The sequence below is a fragment of the Teleopsis dalmanni genome, chromosome 2 (genome assembly GCF_002237135.1).
Source record: "Teleopsis dalmanni isolate 2A chromosome 2, ASM223713v2, whole genome shotgun sequence".
Lineage (NCBI taxonomy): Eukaryota > Metazoa > Arthropoda > Insecta > Diptera > Diopsidae > Teleopsis > Teleopsis dalmanni.
The window spans coordinates 13,700,088-13,721,403 of NC_051847.1; the positions used below are offsets into that span (position 1 = coordinate 13,700,088).

The following is a 21,316-nucleotide window of genomic DNA, read 5'->3' on the forward strand; positions in this document are numbered from 1 at the left end:
TAAAAACACTAATAAGGTAAGAGTTTTCGTGTTTTTATTATATATCTTTATATATCTTTATTTAAAATGAATTATTTAAACAAATTAATGTGCATTCTCTTTATATGGGTTCATTCTTTACCATGAAGATACTTAGGAAATCTTTATTGTTCATGTTTATTGTAAAAAAACACCTAAGTTCAATATGCTTGCAGAACAACTTTAGAAAAAGAATACAGAACGATCTATTAATTTATAAATATGTTAAAAAATAATGTCTTAAAGTTTTTGCACAAAAACCAATATTCATAAACTTTGTTAGTCAGAAAATAATAGCAACCGAAAACGGCCGGAATTAGTTAAAATTTGTCTTGCAATAAAACTGATTACCAACTGCAATTAGTGCGTTCAGTTTCGAATGGGCTGTACACAACGAAAAGTCCACTAACGACATTTTCGAACTAATAACCGTCTTTATTGCACACGCCTACTTGTCAGCCCTTAACGGGCTCAAATGCTCCTTGTCCTCTAGTACGAGTATATGTGCGAATTGTATCGCGACACCATTGTGGGTCATTAAAAGTATTACGGCTTATTACGCGCACGTCTTACCCTCGATAGGACTCGGTTGCACTCACTGCCACTTAATTACAAAAGTTTTGGCCATAAAGTTTAAGCCAAACGGGAAGTAATACAAAATTTGCTTGACTGTCATGTTGGACAAAATTCCAGAACATTTCACCGAATGCAGTGGAAGATATAAAAAGCATTAAAAAAATGTACAAAAATAAATATAATATAAAAACGAAACGCATCACTATTAGCGGCAAATGACTGTTGTCGTTTGTGTTGGTGCAAAAGCTTCTAACGCATCAAACTTTTGATAATTTTAGTTGCTGAGATATTAATACAGAAGTGTCATATTGTAGGGGGGTTGTTAGATGTAAAGAAGTGTAATAGAATTGCAAACTGCATGCGTCTGCATGAGGACCCGTGACTGTTCTGGCAGTTGGTATCATTATTTCGGTGTCACATGTACTCGTTCAAAGCTGCGTACAACTTTGCTAACAACAGCCATGACCATTAAGTGGACTTAAAAGTTTTGCTCTCGTAAGTATCAGTTCTTCTCTAGCAGTCACAAAAATTACACTTTGAGAGTTTTTAGTTTTAAGTTTTCCGTATCCTCTTTCAAAGTTACATTTTTTTCTGTTCTTCAATTCTACAACCATTTTTCAGCGTCTTCTGTCTATTTTGTAAACGTTTGAAAACGTTGCATTTAGCAAACTTTTGCTTAAAATTTGCTTATAAAAGAAAAGCCAAAAGTTGAGTTTAATAAAAATTTATAGCTAAAGTTTTACTTGGTCAACCTATAAATGTCTTTATAGAGTTTAATGAGTGGTCATATTATTTCAAAAGAGTGTGACAACATTAGCAAAAAGGGAGATTACGGTGTCTGAATGAGAACGGAATTGATTTATTAAAAGACAATTCGTGAGGTCGTCTTTAAACATCAAAAAATTTTCAGAAACTAATCTGCATTGATGATATAGTCAAGCAGATCAACAAATGTCGCAAGTTCATTCCATCTGTTAATTGTTAAGTTTGATATTCACTCAGAAACACAGTGATTATGAATTGTTTCTATACCGAACCAATTTTAAACCGAAGTGGTCGACTTTTAAATAGGATTTAACTGAACCATGTAGCGAGTTGTACCGAACCACTTCAGAAACTTAAGCGATAAAAAACTTGGTTTTAATTTTGTTTTAAAATTGATTTTATATTTTTTCAATATTTATATTCAATTATCATAAATTAACCTTATTTTCCTTTTAAATAAATATTCGCAGAGTGTGGCAATACTGAACTGAAATTATTAAAAAAATCTTTTCGCAAAGTAACTGACAACTTATTTCATTATATAATTTTATATGTAAATTAAAATCTTATTTGTATTTACTCAAACTCAAGATGAAAATATAATTTATACACTTCAGTTGTATATCATTCCAAATTTCACATTTCCACAGTTTAAATTCAATTATTACCTCGGCCTTAATAACAAAACCGTTGTTGCCAGATGTCACTGTGTGTCCAACGAACATGCAAGAATATTCAGGTTACGCCGACTATCATGCCAACCAGACCAGATGACATTTAAATGTTCCTTTATATTCTTCTGCAGAACTGCTATCAACTGCTTCACGGAAAAAGTCCGAATAACAAAAATGAAATTCTCAATATTTGAACGAGTTTTTTTTTTGCAATTAATTGTTTCAACGTGGTCAGTGCAAAAGTCAACAAAAGATACTGTGGACTGTCATAGAAGGAACGGAAAATCGAACACAGAAAAGTGTTTCATAAACTAGAGGAATACTGCATTATTTGCACCGGCAAAAAAAACAAAAATATACCGAACAAATATACCGAGAATGTAGGACTCGACCTATCAACAAATACCGGCTTTCAAATCGCCGACTGTGAAACAGATTGAATTTAATTGAAATGAATTTAAATGAAAAAATGTTCTACAAATGAATTTTTTACATAATTTTTGTAATTAAATTGATCAAATTATAAAAAAAAAATATACTGAACAGTTCTCGCAGAATAAGTTCACAATATACTGAAAATATATGGAAGAGGTTTTTGAAGACTGTTAAAGAAACTACCATTGGGGAAATTAAACATCATAAGCTCGCAGGACTTGAAAACATATTCATAAAACTAATGAACCAATAATTGTTCAATCGAAATCACTTCAAACAGTTTAGAACAATTTAGACGTACTTAGAGTTAGGACAAAAAATTGATAATTACAGAGGCTATGAACAGTTTCGATAGACTTTAATATACGCCTGAAAAATAAAGAGAACGTATGTTTAAACAGAAGCAATTAACACTCAGACCTTAAGTCAAAATATATAGCCTACTCTATTTTAAATCGCTTAAATAATATTAAAGACTAAATGATTGTATTCAAGAAATAGGCAATATAATTGGCGTAACAAATATGTAAATAAGTATTGATTTTGAGATATTCAAACTATATATAATAAGGCTGACTTTTTGATCAAGAAGAAAAACCAAGCAAAGAAACTTACTAGTTGATGAATGTCATACAGCAATACGAGTCCGACTCCAAATAGACGTCATGCAGTTTTATCAAAAAAATAACTCAGAACTAACAAGTTTAAAGCGCACTATATGTTTTAGATAGTTCTAGGTTAAAGAAAGAGTGTTTGCAGAAAGTCTGCGAATTGAAATACATAAAACCAATAAACAAGAATAGCATCCATCTGTAGTAGGCACTTCAAAACTAGAAAGGTAACGAAGAAATATCTGCATTCAACTTAAGTTCAAAGTCATTGATTATAATGATCGGAAAAAATGAAATAGATTTTGTGAATCATACTGCAGCTAAATAAAGTAGAGAAATAATAATTAATCGCATATTTAAATAACCAATGTTTCTTAACCAAAGGTTAAGTAAAGTCTGTTGTTAACTATTGATTAATTCAATTGATAGTGAAAAGGCAAGATCCTAGATTATAGTACGCCATTTGTATTATTTTTTCATCTATGTTTAATAGAAGGACATATATAAAACCAAACCAAATCTCAGATTAAAGAAATAATAATTTATAAGATACTTTCTTTAATGTGCTGTCCGCTTTTATGGACAAAAACGTTTGTTTAATTTTACTAGCCGCATATCAGCAATATCAACGTTTGCAGTTGCGTTAAAGTAACTTAAAGTCTCAAACAAATCTTCGATTTTCTCCTTTAAAGACTATCCACTGAAACAATCACTTCTGACCACTTCATTCCGCTCGCTCTACCGTGATTTAGCAATTGTTGAAATACTTTTCCGAATAAACACTGCATTCCATTGCTGCAAATATGGTCAAAACAGAGAAATCATACAAAAATTACAAAGAATCCAAAAACAAAAAACAAAAAGGAATACAAAATTGTCACAAAATGAACCAACGTATCCTTTATCCTTCATCAATGATTGATGCCATGTCCTTTGCATATAAAATCGCGTGCATTCGTGCAAATATGTGAGCTTTTGTCATAAAATTCTATGCAATTTTTTTCGGTTTTTGTTCAGCGCTGATTTGATTTTTCAAAATGCAAATAAAACCGAAAAACTTCAGCAGTTTTTTTATTTTTATTTTAATTTTTTTTTTTTGTATATATTTAAACTGTGTAAATATTTGCTAAACTGTAAGTACGAGTATGTAGCGCAATATTCCACATACTCATGTGTGATAGCCGAGTTCACGTTGTTTGCGTGTTGAGTACTGTGCTCGACGCTCATCCGCTTCCTCTGTTTTATTTAATTTTCCATTGCATTTTCGTTGTATGCGAAAAATAGGTGAAAATATCATTCGCTGACAGGCAATTGTTTCCGTTTTAATAGAAGAGTTAGCTGAATGCATGAAATAACTTTTGTTTAACCATCTGAATGAGTTTCCAGATTGAATTAGTTTCGATGACATTTTTAAAAAGTTAATTTTCCTATTTCCATAGTCATTTTTGTTCTCATTTTTTCAAAATTCTTTCCTGTTCAAGTGAATTTCCTGTTCGCAATTGAGCTAAAAGCTTTAAGTTAGTAACTCAATTTAACTATTCAAGTTTTTATTTAAATTATTAATTTTCACACTTAGTAGTTTAATTTGGATGTTATTTTTATTTAACTACGAACTAGTTTGATGATCATTCTTATTCCTCATATTTAGTTAAGCTACCAAAATTTAATTTCTCCTTTAAGCTCTAAACTGTAAGTGATCACATAATAAGAGTGATCACATATTCTCTCTATCCTATCTCCATTACTAATAGCAGATTTGTGAACATTCGCACAATAACATAATACATCAAGAACTTATCACGCTCACATACACAATTGAAATTAGATGCTACGGTTACCAACTCGAATATCAAATTAATAACAACAGTAAAAGATATCATTAATCAATCCAAAAATCCATGTTGTAGTATTACAAATAGAATCCATATATTAGCTTAGATTAAGAAGGTGTATTCTAATATAACTATCAATACTTCCAGCGAAGACATACATTGTCGGTTATGAGATCATCAAAGTTGTTTGGAAGAGGTGAGTTATACTAACGCCTGTTAAAAATAGAATCCATGGAGTGTAATATTGACACGTTTGAGGCATGACCTTCACCCACCTTCACAACTTTTCTTAAAAGATGCGGATCCAACATACATATAAACAATGGTTTGTATGGTTTTTTAAGCTTTATTAGCTGAAAAAAACATTAAAGAAACTTTTAAGTTAATTACGCGATTATTTTTGACTACAAAGAGATGACACTCCTTAGTAGGATAAAGTTAAAATTTCTGACAGGTAAAAGATAACCTAGAATATCTTCGCTGTTTCTGTCTGTTAAAAATTCGATTAAAATTCTTTGATGGTGAACTTCGACCATGATTTTAAAATAAGCTCTTTGTTAAAATTTGCTCATGACACGAACATATAATGTAGGTATACATATAATGTATATTGTTCAAAACTGCTTTTAATGACTTTATCTGGTATTACTACAGATCCATGAAGCCTTAGTTCTAGATTAATCGACAGAATTAACTGAAATGATTAGTAACTTTAACTTTCTCCACCATCCCAATAGATAGATATGTCTAATAGATAGATAGATGTGTCTAAGGTGACCTAATGATCTATTTTAAATGGGATTATGTTATTCTTTAATTTTCTGTCCCTTTCTTTAACTATGGTTGGCTCCACGAATTGATTCAATTCTGATTCTAAAGAGACAATTCTAAGTTTTTAGATTCTAATCTGGTAACACAACATATCTATGAAATTTTTGTTTCAGGCTAACCGGCAGTACCTACTTTATGATAAATTACCTTAACTTATACTACCACCTCAATGAAATAGATGGGTTTAAGGTGATCTAAATGTTTCCGTTCGTTTCTCTATCTGTGGTTAGCTATCCGATTTGACTCGATGAAGATTTTAAAAACATAGCTCCAATTTTTTAATTGAACATTTTTGTGACGTTTTTTGTGATTAGTTATATTTTTATGAGCAAAGTAAGCCAGCCATTAAAATCAATTTAATAAAGCAACAGTTTTGATACTATCCTATTTTAAGCCAACAGAATACTTAAAATTGTTTTCTTTGGTCCTAATTTCTTCTTAAATATTGTATTTATATGCAGGGGAATAAGGCTTCAAGTTATACCGTTTGTGACTATGCACCTTTGATTTGCTATGAGAGACTTCTTATTTAATAATTTCCTGAACTCCTTCTGGAGCATTGGGCCTCCAGAGAGAAACATTTTAGTCGTCATTTAAAAACTTGAGTTTTTCTATTGGTAGTGTTGGTAGTGTCACTTATAAAAAGATAACATCTATTATGATCACAGTACTCACAGTACCCCCAACCATTATAGAGTAAAAGTGCGTAATAGCACTAACTCAAGAAGAAGAAGAATTAAGAATCAAGTACTCACAATATTCTATTGAATGCTCAGAAAACTGTTATATACTGTACTCAATATAGTCGAAAAAATAAATTATATTCAAATTCTCACTACATTGTGAGTCCACACTGCAGCTATCATTTTCTTATCAGACTTGAACCACTTATTTCTAGTGTACTTTTTTTCCAATTTTATTTCGAACTTGGAGTTTCCCTCAAAAATCATTGATAATTTTCTTTGGACTGCAGTATCAAGATTTGGAAACAATTTTTTGCTTAAAAACTTTATTTGAAACAGTTTTCATGTGAGTTCAGTAAAAAAGTTGAAATATTTGTGCAAATTGCCCCACTTGAAAGTTCATTGCTTGGATGCGGAGGAAAATGTTCAATATTATCAATATGTTTCAAATATTTCGATTATTCTATAAGAGTATGTTTATCTGTGAGTTTGTAAGCAAAGCAATTTGCAATTGAACATTTACTGGAACCGCAAGTATAATAAAAATGTATCTAGATATTTTAACAAAAAACAAAAGTACAAAAAGCACAAAAAGTGCAACAACCTAAGCAAATATATTTATTTGCATAAAGACGCTAGCGTACCGAAAAGTTTTGATTCAAAAAAAAAAGGTGTACTAAGACCACAGGCAGACGCTCAAACGGATGGAGCGGTAAACATACTTTGGTCAAATATGATATTCAACTATATACCTATTTTTATTGTTTATTCTTGTACATACATGTGTATATGTGTACTGTAATATGTTTTCGAATTTATATGTATTTTGATTTTTGTATGAAATTACTTTGGAAAAATGGCCGCAAATAACAAATTCGCAAAAGTATTACGGCTGCAGCTACTCGAATATGAACTGCAGCTGAAGCACTGGTATTGCACAGACCTTCATCATACTCCAGATCCCTCCACTCCAGACCCTTCTCACTGCTTATGTTGTTTTGCTGGCTTATTGTTGTGGTTTTAAATTTTATTTGTTTTTATAGATATTGTGCATTTGTTGATACTGCTGCTGCTAATACTACAGTAGCTGTTGTTGTTGTTGCTATAACTGCTGTTGTCTGATGTCTTGACGTTTGCACGATTTTTGCAATTTGTTTGTTGGCCATTTCATAAGTTCAAGGGGTTTGATGGCTTCGGACGTAACCATATTAGCCCCTTTTTATCACACCACAGCATCCTTGTTGCTGTTACTTTAGCCGCACTGATTCCTACATCATTGCCCACATATATTTTCATGCATCTACGAGTATGTAAGTATGTATGTGTAAATATGTATGTATGCATGTATTTATTTCTATTATTTCCAGCAATATTGCAGTTGGTTGCGATTTGTTGTGGTTCATTGCTACAATTTTATTCTAGTCGTATTTTTTTAAAATAATTTTTTTTCCCTCTTCTAACAAGAAAACAATAGTGCAAAGTGCAGAATACTAAAAATTGTTAACGTATTTTTTGCTGCAATTTATTTATTTTTATTTTTATTTTTATTCAACGTACATATCCGTATATTCCTTTTTATATGTGTTCTTGTTTGTGGTAATTATTGCTGCAATTCCAGCTAACAACAGCAACAATTGCAACTCGCATTGCTGTCAATTGCTTTTGTTTGCTAATAATTTTTCAATTTTTACTTTGGTTTTATCTCAATTGATTAAGCGCAAAAATTAGTTGCAAAAACTTTTGTACATCGATTGCAGTTTACGGGTATAAATTCTTTATCAAGAATTTTTAATTGTTATTTATAAAGTCGAGCATTTTTAATCAATTTTCAAATGCATTGCTGAGATAGAAATTTTAAATTTTTAAATAAAAAACTTAAACTTTGTGTAATAAAAATAATTATTTGCACTTCAGCTGTACTAAACTAAATTAAAAAAAAAAACGAAAAAATAACTTCATAAGTTATGCTATATATAACTGTCTATAATGCGAGAAGCAATTTGATAATATCGAAGCTTACCCAATACCATAGTTAAATAGTGAACAAATAAAGAAGTCAAGGTCTTTAAGTGAATCCACAAAAAACAAAAATTATACTGTTTAATACGGAACATAAATCGCCCTCCCATCGCATTCCTAACTTCGATAGGTGATTATTCAATCTGCAGTGACCGTTCAATAATCTCGCAATAATTATTAAGTTATTTTTCCATTGTGCTATGCAAGCTCGGAAGCGTTTTAGATTGTAAGTCCCTAAAAGCATTTTAGTTTGTGATAATCTTCGTAGTTCTTCCCAAGAAAGGAATGGATAGAGATCCTTTGCCTAAAACACAGAATGATTCTGGGCCTATCATTCTTGAAGCCGTGCCTCTTCTTGCAAATTTGTCTGCCATTTCATTGCCCAAAATCCATATTAGTTGCACCTGATTATTACAGTCGAGAATGTTCAGCTTGTCAATGCACTTCCATACCAGTTTGGATGTTACCTGGTAGGATATGAGTGCAATTATAGCTCTATAGGTACATATACAACATATAAGCTTTGGAGCTTTTCTATAATATATATTATTTTTTTTCATTTATATGTTATAATAAAAAACCGCTCGAATTTATTTGAAGTAATGTTTAATGTTCTATAGAAAAATTTATTAAAATATTGTAAACTAAAAATTTTTCAACCGAAAAAAAATTAAAATGGAATCATTGAGACTTATTATGATTACTCAGCAATCATATTGAGATTTTTGATACTACTACATGTGTCGATTATTTAACTAAGAATGGTGTCAAGAAATATTTGTTCAAGATTATATACAATATCTTCCTCCTTCTCCTTATTACTAACGCCAGTGTCAGTATTTTGTTGAACCACAGCAGTTTCCTTTTTAACTGGAACCAGGTCATCTACAGTACAGTTATCATTATTAAATGGATTTCCAATAGGATTCTCCCAATTGTTCCAAACGAAAGATGAAGATGAATGATGCATAGGTAGAGGAAGTACTCTACGTTTGTCACAGTGTATCAAACAATTATCGTTGTTAAATGGATTTCCAATAGGATTCTCCCGCTCGTTATTATCACATCGAAATAAACTATTTTCAGTCAAAGGAATTACCTTTTCATTAACTAAAAGATCCGTATTAGTTACGTGATCGATTACCAGCTCATCATCATCAATATGTTGCACATTAGCTCGCCTATTCAGGTAACTGAAAGGACATCCATTTTCGTGTTCACACTGGTTCATCATACGTTTGACATTGGCACCAAGAACTGTTACTTGTACGCTTTCATTATCAATATGCTGTTTATTAGCTCCCATGTGTGAATAACGGCATGTACACCCGGTTTCATTATGAGCCTGAGTCACCAAAAGCTTAGTATTTGCTGACGCTTCATCAGCTAATTGTTGAACTTTAACTCTCATATCCGAACTACTAAATGGACACCCGTTTTTATGTTCAGACTGAGTCATCATACGATTGACATTAGAACCAATACCTGTTTGCATATTTTCATCATTAAAATGTTGCATATTAGCTATCCTATGGGCACAACGGCATGAACACCCGTTCTCCAAAAGTTTAGACATTGCTAGTTTTTCATCATCAGAATGTTGCACATTAGCTATCCTTTGTAGACAACGGCATGGACACCCGCTTTCATTTTGACACTGATTGACCAAAAATTTGGTACTTCTTGGCTTTTCATCGTCAGAATGTTGCACATTAGGTCTCCCAAATAGACAACGGAATGGACACCAATTTTCATCTTGTGATACCATGGGCTTATTTTTCTGTGGGTTTTCATAATCGAAGTGCACATTAGCTCTCCTATGTGGGCAACGGAATGGACACACGTTCTCATTTTGTGACTGAGACACCGTTAATTTAACCTTAGTACCAGCAGCTTCTATTTGTACCTTAATACTTTGGTCAGTGCCCAAAGAAATAGACGATTTCTTATTTCTAATATTAGAAAAGCAAGAAATAAAAAAAATCTTCAGATATTGGAAGACTTACCGCTTTTGCATTAAGCGAAGCTCCATAATGAAGAATGACTTTACGATTATAATTAACGTAATTGAGAGAAATATTACGAGGAGTGATTGGTTTACCATATCGAGACAGCGTTCTGCAAAAATTTTTTTACTTGAATGATCCATTTCTTAAAATTTTGTTTTATTTTATGGGCCTAAAGTTTTGTAACAACCTTTAATGAAAAAATAAAATAATGATAATATACAAATCTAATTTTTGAATGTTATTTTACTTTTAAATTATGTTTACTGAGATAAACTGAAATATAACATTTGTCCTCACTACAACTTTAAAATATATTTCTCCGATAAAATTTGTGTTATATATACAGTGCTAGCTTACATAAAAAAAACATCAAGAAACACATTTTTTACTAATTATTGTTGGAAGGACTTGGTGTAAGAACTTGATGATTTGATTATATTGCATTCTGAAAATTATATCGCGCAAGCGGCCATCCTTAGCTTGAATAACTTGTTGATATAAAACTTTGAGTTCAATTAGCCCTAGAGCAAAAAGTCGGTCGGTGAACATTTTTTGACGAACGCGAAGGTCAATCAAAATCACTATTTTATGATATCAAGCGATCGGGGAACAATCGCTTAAAAAAGTCGATTGCGACAAGAGTAGTACGATATCTTCTTAAATCCAAAAGTGCTATCGGCCTAATTGCTCAGAACAATGTAAACCTAATATTTACGGTCACCATTCAACATTGGCTTTATCTGGGTTTAACGACGGTACCGAATGATAAAAATGTTTTGTGCAAACGCTTTGTTCTGTTCTTTGGTAGCGTATTTCTCACTTCATTTTATTTTTATTTTAATTTTTATTTTCTTTTTTTTCTCTTTGAGAAATTATATTAAATGAAAATCTGAATAATACTAGTATGTTCGACTGATGTGTACTGATTCTTAGCAAAAATTACCTAACACTGGTGTTGCAATGATAATGTACTATTATTAGGCATTCTCACCTTTCCAGGGTTGGTCACTTAATATAACCAACCCCTTACATTTTGAGATGTGTGACCTCTTAACATGAATTTCATGATCCTCGACTAAACATAAACCAGAATTCGTATCAACTTTTTACTGTATTTACTTAATATCAAAATTTTAGACTTTAAGAAATGTTTTTGAATTCATAAATTCCAAGAAGTTGAATCACAGCTCACAAATGACTCCATCAAATGGTTCCAAATTATGCTTAGTTTGTTTGGCACTTGTTTGGTTTGACTGCAAATGCAGTGATTGGCATTAAGCTAAACTCCTACGTTGCACTTAAGTGTTGCACGAGACATTTGCAACATTGATTTATGAAGCCCATAGCAACATAAAACAAAGTTAAAGGAATATAACGCTGAATACGTTCTGCAATCTGTTGTAAGGATATTGAAATGCGCGTTTAATGGCATATTTTACATATCACTATGCCAAGAAGTTGCAAGAAGACACTGTATAGGGTACAGGGAGTTTCGCTTGGTGTCGCAGGATATGTGCACCCTTGCAATCGTAAACCCGTCTTAAGTTTAAAACGATTTTCTTTATGATTTCTGCAGTGATTTGCATAAATTGTTTGTTTTTATGATGATTTCTTTTGTTCACTTACTGCCGCTGCTGCCGTCAGTTTTATATGCCCCGTGCCTTAAAGGATTTTGCCATATGTGGCCCATATATCAGTTAAGATGGGTGTACGTTTCTATAAATATGGTAGCTCCTTAATATTTTTGTGTGCAGTCTTGCATTCAATATAAACAACAACATATGACATAGCAATTCAAATCCAAATGCGTTCGCAAATGTCCTTAAATGTGACTCTTCTGCCGTTGCCTCTACTTCTAATATCCTTATTGTTTCAGTATTTTATTAGTCTAAGTTTTTATTGTTTGCTTGACATATTTATGCTTGTACTCATGTAGGTATGAATATTTCTATTTTAAAGTTATAAATTTTATTTTTGGCATAGAGAATTACAAAGCACTGACGGTTTTGTTATTTTTTTATAGATATAGATATATTGCCAAAATGACTGAAGCTGCGATTTCACTTAAAATGTCCTTTCTCTTATTGCATGTGTGTCACATTATTTTTTTTTATTTATGTGTTTTTTTTTAAATTATTTAATATTTTATATGGAAACTTGCACAATAGCAATTTAGCATTTACTGGTTAAACTGATTTGCATTTATGAAACCTTACGTGGACATGTACGACCATCACATACCCAAGCCAACTGTTATGTGCACCCATAAATTGATTTAACTGAGATACATGAACAATTCAATCATGAAACTTTGCCATAATCCGCTTTTGTAATGCGCTTTCGTACCGATTCCAATTTGAAGTTTTCAACTTAATTTTCCAGCAATTAGGTTTCGTCCTGCATACATACGAAAATATTATTCATATGCGTTTGCATTGATGTTGCAATATAGCTTGGGTTACGTAGAAATTGTTTTTTTAATGAAGAAGGAGTGCAATCTCATATAAAAATGTATTTCATTTTTCACTATATAATTCAATATTTACCTTTTTTCAGGCTTTTTTGGAGCTACCATATACATAAATAATGAATAGCTAAACTTATGTAAATAAATCAAAACATTTGATTTACAAGTACGTTAAGCATTTCAAATAAAAACAATTTTTGTAAACTGATTAATATATCACAGCAATCTATGAAGAATATACATATAATAATCATATGTTTATTATGTTCTTTATAAATATTACTCACATTTATGATAAAAAAGTTATTATTATTGTTTATGACGTTGACTCTAAGCCGCCATGGCTTGATAAACAGAATTTAACAGTCGAGACGATCAACTATTCTTTCGTATAGGCTATTAAATATGTATTAAAAAATATCGAAGATAATACAAGTTTTAAGTTAATGTCAGAGTGACGCTCTTCTGCAACAATAAACATTAAGACAATTTATACAGCATCGAAGCACCACAATAATATCCTCCAACTATTTTCTTTAACAGAATGACAGATTCGTAGGTAACTAAGTGTGGGTTTCCAAACAGTATCTCATCAAGTTAGTACGGATAAAAACGGTCGTCTAACTAGGACCAAGTGAGCAACAGACTGCTGACATAAACGTATTGGAAATCCTCGAATCCATTTCCATTTCTATTGTAGTATTTCATCCAGATATAAAAAATATATGAAATTGGCAACACTGACGTCACATTTTGACATTTAACTTGTTTGTTAAACACAATAAAAAAATAACTCTATATACGTCGATAGCAGACATAAATATTTATAAATCCTTATGTGATTCTTATATTTTGAAAAGAAAAGACCATATTATATATTAATTATATTGTCAAGGGTATGGTATCTATCACGTGTCCCCTCTTACTACCTCTTTATATATCACTGCGAAAATTTTAATACTATGGATACAGTTCCTTTGTATTCTAAATCTAAGGCAAGTTCCAAGAATTTCGACTCACATGAGCTACTAAAAAGATGATTCCGAATTTGAATACGATTACTTTAAGCATGTCAGAGTATATCAACTATATCTGATGGGCAAAAACCGAGTTTCAATTCTACAAATTTAACAATACACCTATAAAAGAACTATTGTTGGATGTTTCAATGTAATTTTAACAATAATTTTACTATAATTTTAATATATGAAATATTAGTTAAAGAAATTATTATTATCTATTGAGTGTATTCCACATAAGACAGGAGTTTTTACAAGTTTGTATTTGTAGGATTTTCATCTGTAGATAGAATAACTGAGCTATCCAAATTCTATTAAATTTTAACAGTACATCTATGAAAGATCTACCTTATCTTTTCCACCATATATTTGAAAATAGGTGACCTGGGATAACTACCTACATCTTTAAGTCAGAAACTTTGCTGTGTATGATATAAAAACATATAAATATTTTTTGATAACATAACAGTTTGAATTCCAATTTATAGTGGATTATATGTCATCACTATATATTTTCTAAAAAAAAATGTAATGTGTAAAAACACAACAAATTTTTAAAGAGCCAAAAGCTTCGGTCTCCCACTAGTTTATAATATTCTTAATTCGAAAATTTTATGGAAAATTTTCAGGCTTAAAATATAAATGCGCAATGGCCGTAAATGGTGCAAATAATTAAAATGGCGGCCAATGAATTGTAAAATTACCACAAACTCCATTATAAATAATCCGATTTTGGTAAAAACAATTAAGAAAATTAAGCACACAACAACAATTAATGGAAAAGCGAACAAATTTATCGCATTTTTAGCACTCATTTCAATGTAATATTTTTAAAGGAATATTTTTCAGTAGCACATATACGAGTAGTCCTTCTGGTTGTTTTTTCCTCCACTTTGGTGTACAGGGCATGCAACTAAAGATATGCAGCAGAGCTTTCCATTTAATATTTATTGCACGTACTCAATGAAGAAATTCCAGCAACATCTGCCAATTTCTTTTCAGCATTTCGACTTTCGACATTTTTAGAAAAATATTACGAGAATAAGGACTTTTTTATTTTCATAGTTTCGGTCTTTGGTTCTCAAATTGTATTGTGTACGTTGCCCTTCCCGTGCTACTGTGTTCGTAGTGTAACTACAATAACAACAGCTCCTCATGGTTGGTTAGTTGGTTAGGTCTTTGCTGCATAGCTGGCCTGCTATCTACTTAGTTCCAATCGCAGCTAATAACACCAAAGAAAGGAAATATTGGAGAGAAAAAATCGGTTGCAGGTCACGATTTGTGTTCGTTTCGCATTCGATTTGCGATTTTGTTGCTGAATCGCCGACAACGACCACGTTGATGACTTTGACTATTAAAACGATGACGATGGACATTTAATGGTGTACATTATGCGCATCAAATGTTCCAAATACCAGTACGAAATACGTTAAACCATGGAAATGTGCTGAACGAGAACTGCACATTTTATACATTATTTGTAATTTTGTAAATTTCTACACGTAGATGCATTCATCTTCGTTGCAGCTGGTGAATGAGCACAAGCACCAATGCTATGAGTATTTCACCGTGCAGATAATATAAACTGATTAGGGCAAGGGTCAGAAACTTCTGAGCTATACTTATCTATGCATGCATAAGTAGCAATGCAATTGTGAAGGAATTAATTTTAATTATAAGAAATATTTTTACTTCCATAAAAATATCGAAAATTCAATACTTTTTAAGTATTTAATACAGCACAACTTAGTTTCTACAGTCCTAATAAGCAGAGAACACAGTCTTCCTGTACTGTTAGTGACGTATTATGGAAGGAATTAATTGTGTTTTAGACCCTTGATGTAGCAACTCACCACAGATCTTTAATATTTGACGTAAGCGCTTTTTAAAAATTAAACCCGCATGCGATCGAGTTAATTTGTAGATCGATCTATAAGCAGAAATAATCGAATTGCAATATTGATTAAGCGATTATGGTGATGAACATAATAATTGTGTGGATTCACTCCAATTCAATTAAAGTGAACATAACTCATAATTTCATAATTCCTTGATACAATCCCACATAAATTACTATAGGGCCTATTATTATACCAATATTACTTCATAAAGAATGGAATGAAGAGAGAGAAGTAATCTACCTCTCAGTAATACCAAAAACACATCGTTATATAGATACTAATTGATTTTTAATCTACTAGTAAGTAAAGTCCTGAATGATTTTGTTATCTTTAACGATCAGGTGATTGTAAAGCTACTTACCACATACCATTGCCATAAAATACTGATTTCACAGTATTCACAATCATCTTAAGTTGCGATTTTTAAAATCTGAATCTGAACGTAGAAAGCTGCTAAGTAAAATAGACAATGTAGAAAGCCCAGGCTTTCTAGCTTCGATAAATCTAGACCGCAAAGTATTAAGCCTTTTGATAACATCTTTCACCCTTAATTATTAAAATGAAAATTTAACATTGCGGTGACAATTTTCTCCATTCATTCCTATGAGGTGGTTTTAGTGGGTTAATACTGCTAAAATAAAAAAAAATTTGTGGATGGACAGCTATCCCATAAAATACTGTATTGAGCTGAGAGATGCGATTATTTTATTCACGTAAATTCCTTCACAGAATATATTGAAATTTCTTTTCATTGAAATTGATTAGAATCAGACTATTCAAATTTACTGTGTGAAGTACTGTAACACGAATAAAAAAAAACCACTGCCAACTTAAAATAAGAAGATTATCAAAGCTCTTAAGATAGTTGGACTAAAGATCAGTGTGAATGACCTTTGTTGCGAACAAGTTATTTTAAAGTTATTGTGGTTTACTATTATTTCTTTTTGCACGTACTATATAGCATTACTTTGATAACCAATATATGGACTATATATTAGATATACAAATAAAAACAAGGGTGATCCTAATGATTATCCAAAGAAGTAAATAAGATAAGGAAACATTTTTGATTTAATATTAAAATTAATATTAATATGTATCTAAGATATATCCAAGAGACAGTAAATTGCATTTTTAACAAATAATTATTTTTTATTAAATTTTTAACAATTCCAACAACAAACGAAAATCAATAACACTTGAAGCAAATGCCGTTATAGCATTCGATCGACTTCTTAAGCACGGTGTCTGAAGACGCGACGGCGTACAGTTCTGTAACGGTAACCATCTTCAGCTGGTTGTTCAATTTCAACAGGAGCTGGTGCAGGTGCTGGTGGTATGTATGTATTTACTGGAGCAACAGGTGCAGGTTGTGGAGCAATGGGTAGAGACAATTGTTCATGATGTACTGGAGCTGGTGCTGGAGCAACTGGTGCTGGTGCTGGAGGTGGAATATATGTGTTGACTGGTGCAGGAGCTGGTTGTGGTGCTGGAGCAATTGGTAAGGATAATTCTTCGTGATGTACCGGTGCTGGTGCTGGTGCAATTGGAGCAGGTTGTGGTGGTGGTACATAAGAACGTTGAGGTTGAGGAGCAGGCTGTGGTACTGGCGCTGGAGCAGGAGCTGGTTGAGGGTAGTTGTAGCCCAACTCAGAAACGTCAGCATAGGCACAAGCCAAAAGAGCAAAAGCAATCACGAGGAATTTCTGAAATTGCATAAAAATCATTTACTCGTATTATTGTTTAAAAAATCAATTTTATGCGATATTAGACTAGATTATTCTAATCCTTAACATTTCATCCTTAATGTATGTACCACATTGTTTAAACTTACCATTTTGATTTTTTTTAGTTAGTTAACTTCACAAAAGTCAAAGCGAACTGATAATTGCTGAAACAGAAATCGAAGTATTTATATTGTCGATGTGGTTAATCAAGAAGTTTCTAAGCTTACAAACATTTGAAATGACCTCAAATAAAACTAGAGTTACTAGTTGTTTTGTTTTAGTTTCATTTGCATGGGCCTACACTATCAGTAGGTTATTCATCAGATAAACTTAAGTCGTGGTTAGTCAATATTTGATCCAACAACAACTGTGGCGTAGGCTAACGTATATCTTCAACCAATGCAGTCACATTAATTCTAAACTAATTTTCCAAAGCTTAAAATTAAATTTGACCCTTTCAAGCTGAACTCAATGAAGCTTTGCTCACCTCAAACTGGGCTCAAAGCAACCTCAAGCCTTCGAGCAAAACTAAAAAGTGGCTTAGCATATCATTTTCATATTCATCGCCTTATGCTGCTTTCGTTTTATTCATTTATGCATCTCGTGTGCGTCTCGTCTGCGTTATCTTCTTCTTCAGTATGAAATGGTAAAGTATCTTTTAATTTTACATATTTTACATTCAAATTAAGCATAGAAACCATGAAGTTAGCATATTTTAATTAATGGCTTCATTAAGCCCCTTTAACGCTTCCTCATTTGCATAAATTGTAAATTATGTTCACTTTTTTTATTAGTTTTTCTACTTCCGTTTTATTTTAAAGCATTTTTTGCATGTATTAATCAATTAAAATTTTTTTTTTTGAATCTATTATTTATATTTTATCTACATTGTTTTTGCTATTAAGTTTTTTTAATTAATTCTAAACTAGGCTTTAGTTTAAGCAATTAGCTACTAATTATTATAGGCTGCAACAGCTGAAGCACGCTTCAAATGCTTTTTAAAAGCTTTTTGAGTTTCTTCAAACTTAATTTTTGTTCATTAATTAAACTAAACTAATTTGTTAAAATTTATTTAAATTTGTTTTTAATTTGATTTACTTCACTGTGCCATAGTTTGAACAGTGGCTTTACTTAATCGCTAAAGCATAACAGTTTATGAGAAGCAATAAAAACAGCTGCACAGCTGCAGTCGTCGTACCGTCGATTTTGGTTTCATTTGTTTGATTAAATCTTACCTTGACTTTGAAGTTAACAATTTATTTAAATTTATTGGATAAGGTTTGAGGTCAAATCATGGGAACGACATCTAAGTTCAACAGCCTGACAAGAAATTGTGACTTAATATTTTTAATTTTAATTAATATTACACCTTTCACCTTACCCTTTCAAAAAGGGTGTATTAAGTTTATTAAGAAGTTTACAATTCCATGAAAGCAAAATGTGTATTTTTTGTAAATTTTGACTTACAAGTACTTTTTGTTTTGCATGTCGATGTTAAGGATTTATTGTATGTTTCCACTGCTTACTCAAGTAAGTTAATTGAATAACTTTAAGTTTTTGTCGTTCACATTGCCTTAAGTTACTTATTGCATGTGAAAGAGCTTTTATGTGTCAGAAACTTCTTTGAAAGTTTTAAGAGAGCTTCTGTTTAAACCATGTAGAACATACGACTAATTTCCTAAATTTTTGTAATTTCTCTTGTGGGGAATTTATTTTTAATGGTTGCATTCGACATTTGTGCTCTAATATTGTTAACTATATTTTCAAGTAAGTTAAGAAATACGAAAGCTCTTTGTATGATTAATGAGATTTACTTAGCAATCTCAAGTAAATTAACTGGTCTAACGAAGCGAATGGAAACATACTATTACTGTAATTAATAAAATGTTTATAAAGTAATTTTCTGCTTTGATGTTCCGAGTGAATACTTAATTTTTCGTTCCACTTATGTTTCACGAGAGTTGAGATTGCTGATGGGATATATAACGGGTTACCTCTGGACTGCGTTATCACCTTAACAAAACGGGTCTGTCCGAAGAGATATATTGCCGACTCTACTTAGAAGCAGATGAGACTTCCAGTCACATTCTCTGTGACTGTCCAGCTCTGATCTGGACCAGGAGGAGGTCACTGGGTCGAGAACTACTCTTCCTTTCATTCGGAAGGCTGAATGTCTGCTGTTCGGTTAAAGTCTATTGCAACACAAATGATCAATCATGGTCGCAGTGTTCCGCTCCGCTGGGAGATAGTACCGTGTTTATTCCTATTCCTATATTTCACGAGAGTTGGAGATATATATATTGGAAGCGGTGCATAAATTATTTATTCTTAATATGGCTAATTGAGAGGGTGTTCAATGCATTTCTGCTTATAATACTGTATACTAACTATACCTACACCTTGATTTGAGTCTAATAACTTATATAACACTTCAGTTTCAAAATTACTACGATATCAACAAGAATATTTTGGTAGGCATGCCCACTGAAATCTAGTGTGGAATATTACACAAGTATTATAAATTTATTTCTTATATTTAAATGGAATAAAAAAGCCATTTTCAAGTACTTTTAAAACAAGATACTATTGAAAACAATAAGATAAAATGAGAAAAATATTTGAGAAGAATTAATACATGTCCAATAGCCTTTTAACTCATTTGAACATTAATCACAAACTTTATGGCCTGGAATGAGCATTGATGATGTGGAAATGTCAACTACTAAATGCCTGATTATGTGAACAGAGCAGACAGACTTTTTTATTTATACCACTTTTGCACTTTAACGCAATTGGCAGGACTTTAGTGGTTATTGAAAGGTACAAATGGAAGAAAGAAACGAACCCATAACTTCTGTAGCCAATCTAGAACAAAGTGCAGTACACTTGTGGCTCTCCATACCACTTCAATTGAACTTGGTTAAGAAATTGGAATGCAGTCGTGAAATATTAATTTAGTGCACATTTTTAGCATGACTCAGTGATCCTGGTACGCACGTCAGTCCCAAGGACTAAGCGAATTTTATAAATTTGAACGAAGCGAGGCAGTGAAAGACGCCAAAATGCGCTGCAATGCTTATGGCAAAATATTAAAATTTAATGATTTTTTAGGCACTCAGTTTTATGCACGGAAATGAGAAAAAATGGAAGTGCGGAACTGCTTGCAGTTAAGAGGAATAATGCAAACTATTAGTTCATTAATTTTTAAGGCAGCCGCAGGATTGCACGTATGCAGCAGTGCATTTGCATATAAGCCAGCGTTTTGCATTTGACTTCGCATCGAGAATTTGCATTTTGGCATTTCGCACGTACACAAATGGAGCCAGTAGAAATGCCGTGGAGTTTTGAAAAGTATTTGGCTGCAGAAATTGCACTATTCTTACCGGAGAGCTGTTTCCAGAAGTACACGAAATGTTGTGCAATAAAAAATATAAACAATTTGACTGAGAAATACAATTCACATTTCCATTTGTGCAATAAATTTTGTTATTTTATATTTTTCAGGAATTTTTTTTCACATCACAAGAGTGCAGAATATTGCAAATGAGGTTCACATCTATAACTTTTTACAAACTCCTTATATCCTGCTCTACTTACAATTCTTTACTCTTGAAATAATAAAATTTATTTCTCATTTTTAATTGTTCATTATGCCACAAACATCAAATTAATTGCAAAATACACATCCATAACTAATTTTCTTAATACACTTGTCATTATAAATATTTACATATCATTTACATGATTAA

The 21,316-nt window shown here is 31.8% G+C and overlaps 2 protein-coding genes across 2 annotated transcripts; both read right to left on the reverse strand.

Moving 5' to 3' along the window:
• Positions 1-9,033: 9,033 nt before the first annotated feature.
• LOC119684017 lies at positions 9,034-10,664 on the reverse strand. Its single transcript, XM_038097948.1, has 2 exons — positions 10,451-10,664; positions 9,034-10,396 (listed from the first exon to the last, which is right to left on the reverse strand). The coding sequence occupies exons 1-2, from the start codon at positions 10,591-10,593 to the stop codon at positions 9,196-9,198; spliced, it is 1,344 nt and encodes a 447-aa protein (XP_037953876.1). The 5' UTR covers positions 10,594-10,664; the 3' UTR covers positions 9,034-9,195.
• A 6,411-nt stretch (positions 10,665-17,075) lies between these two features.
• Positions 17,076-17,558, reverse strand: LOC119673961 (alpha carbonic anhydrase 8-like). Its single transcript, XM_038085078.1, has one exon. It carries the CDS (start codon positions 17,556-17,558, stop codon positions 17,076-17,078), a length of 483 nt encoding a protein of 160 aa, XP_037941006.1.
• Between the last annotated feature and the right edge of the window lie 3,758 nt (positions 17,559-21,316).

Bases quoted from the DNA above. Each gene is read 5' to 3' on its own strand.
- LOC119684017 (XM_038097948.1), bottom strand. From the start codon at position 10,593: ATGGATCATTCAAGTAAAAAAATTTTTGCAGAACGCTGTCTCGATATG. The intron at 10,397-10,450 runs GTAAGTCTTCCA...TTCTAATATTAG, and splicing joins CTTCGCTTAATGCAAAAGCG to AAATAAGAAATCGTCTATTT.
- LOC119673961 (XM_038085078.1), bottom strand. From the start codon at position 17,558: ATGCAATTTCAGAAATTCCTCGTGATTGCTTTTGCTCTTTTGGCTTGT.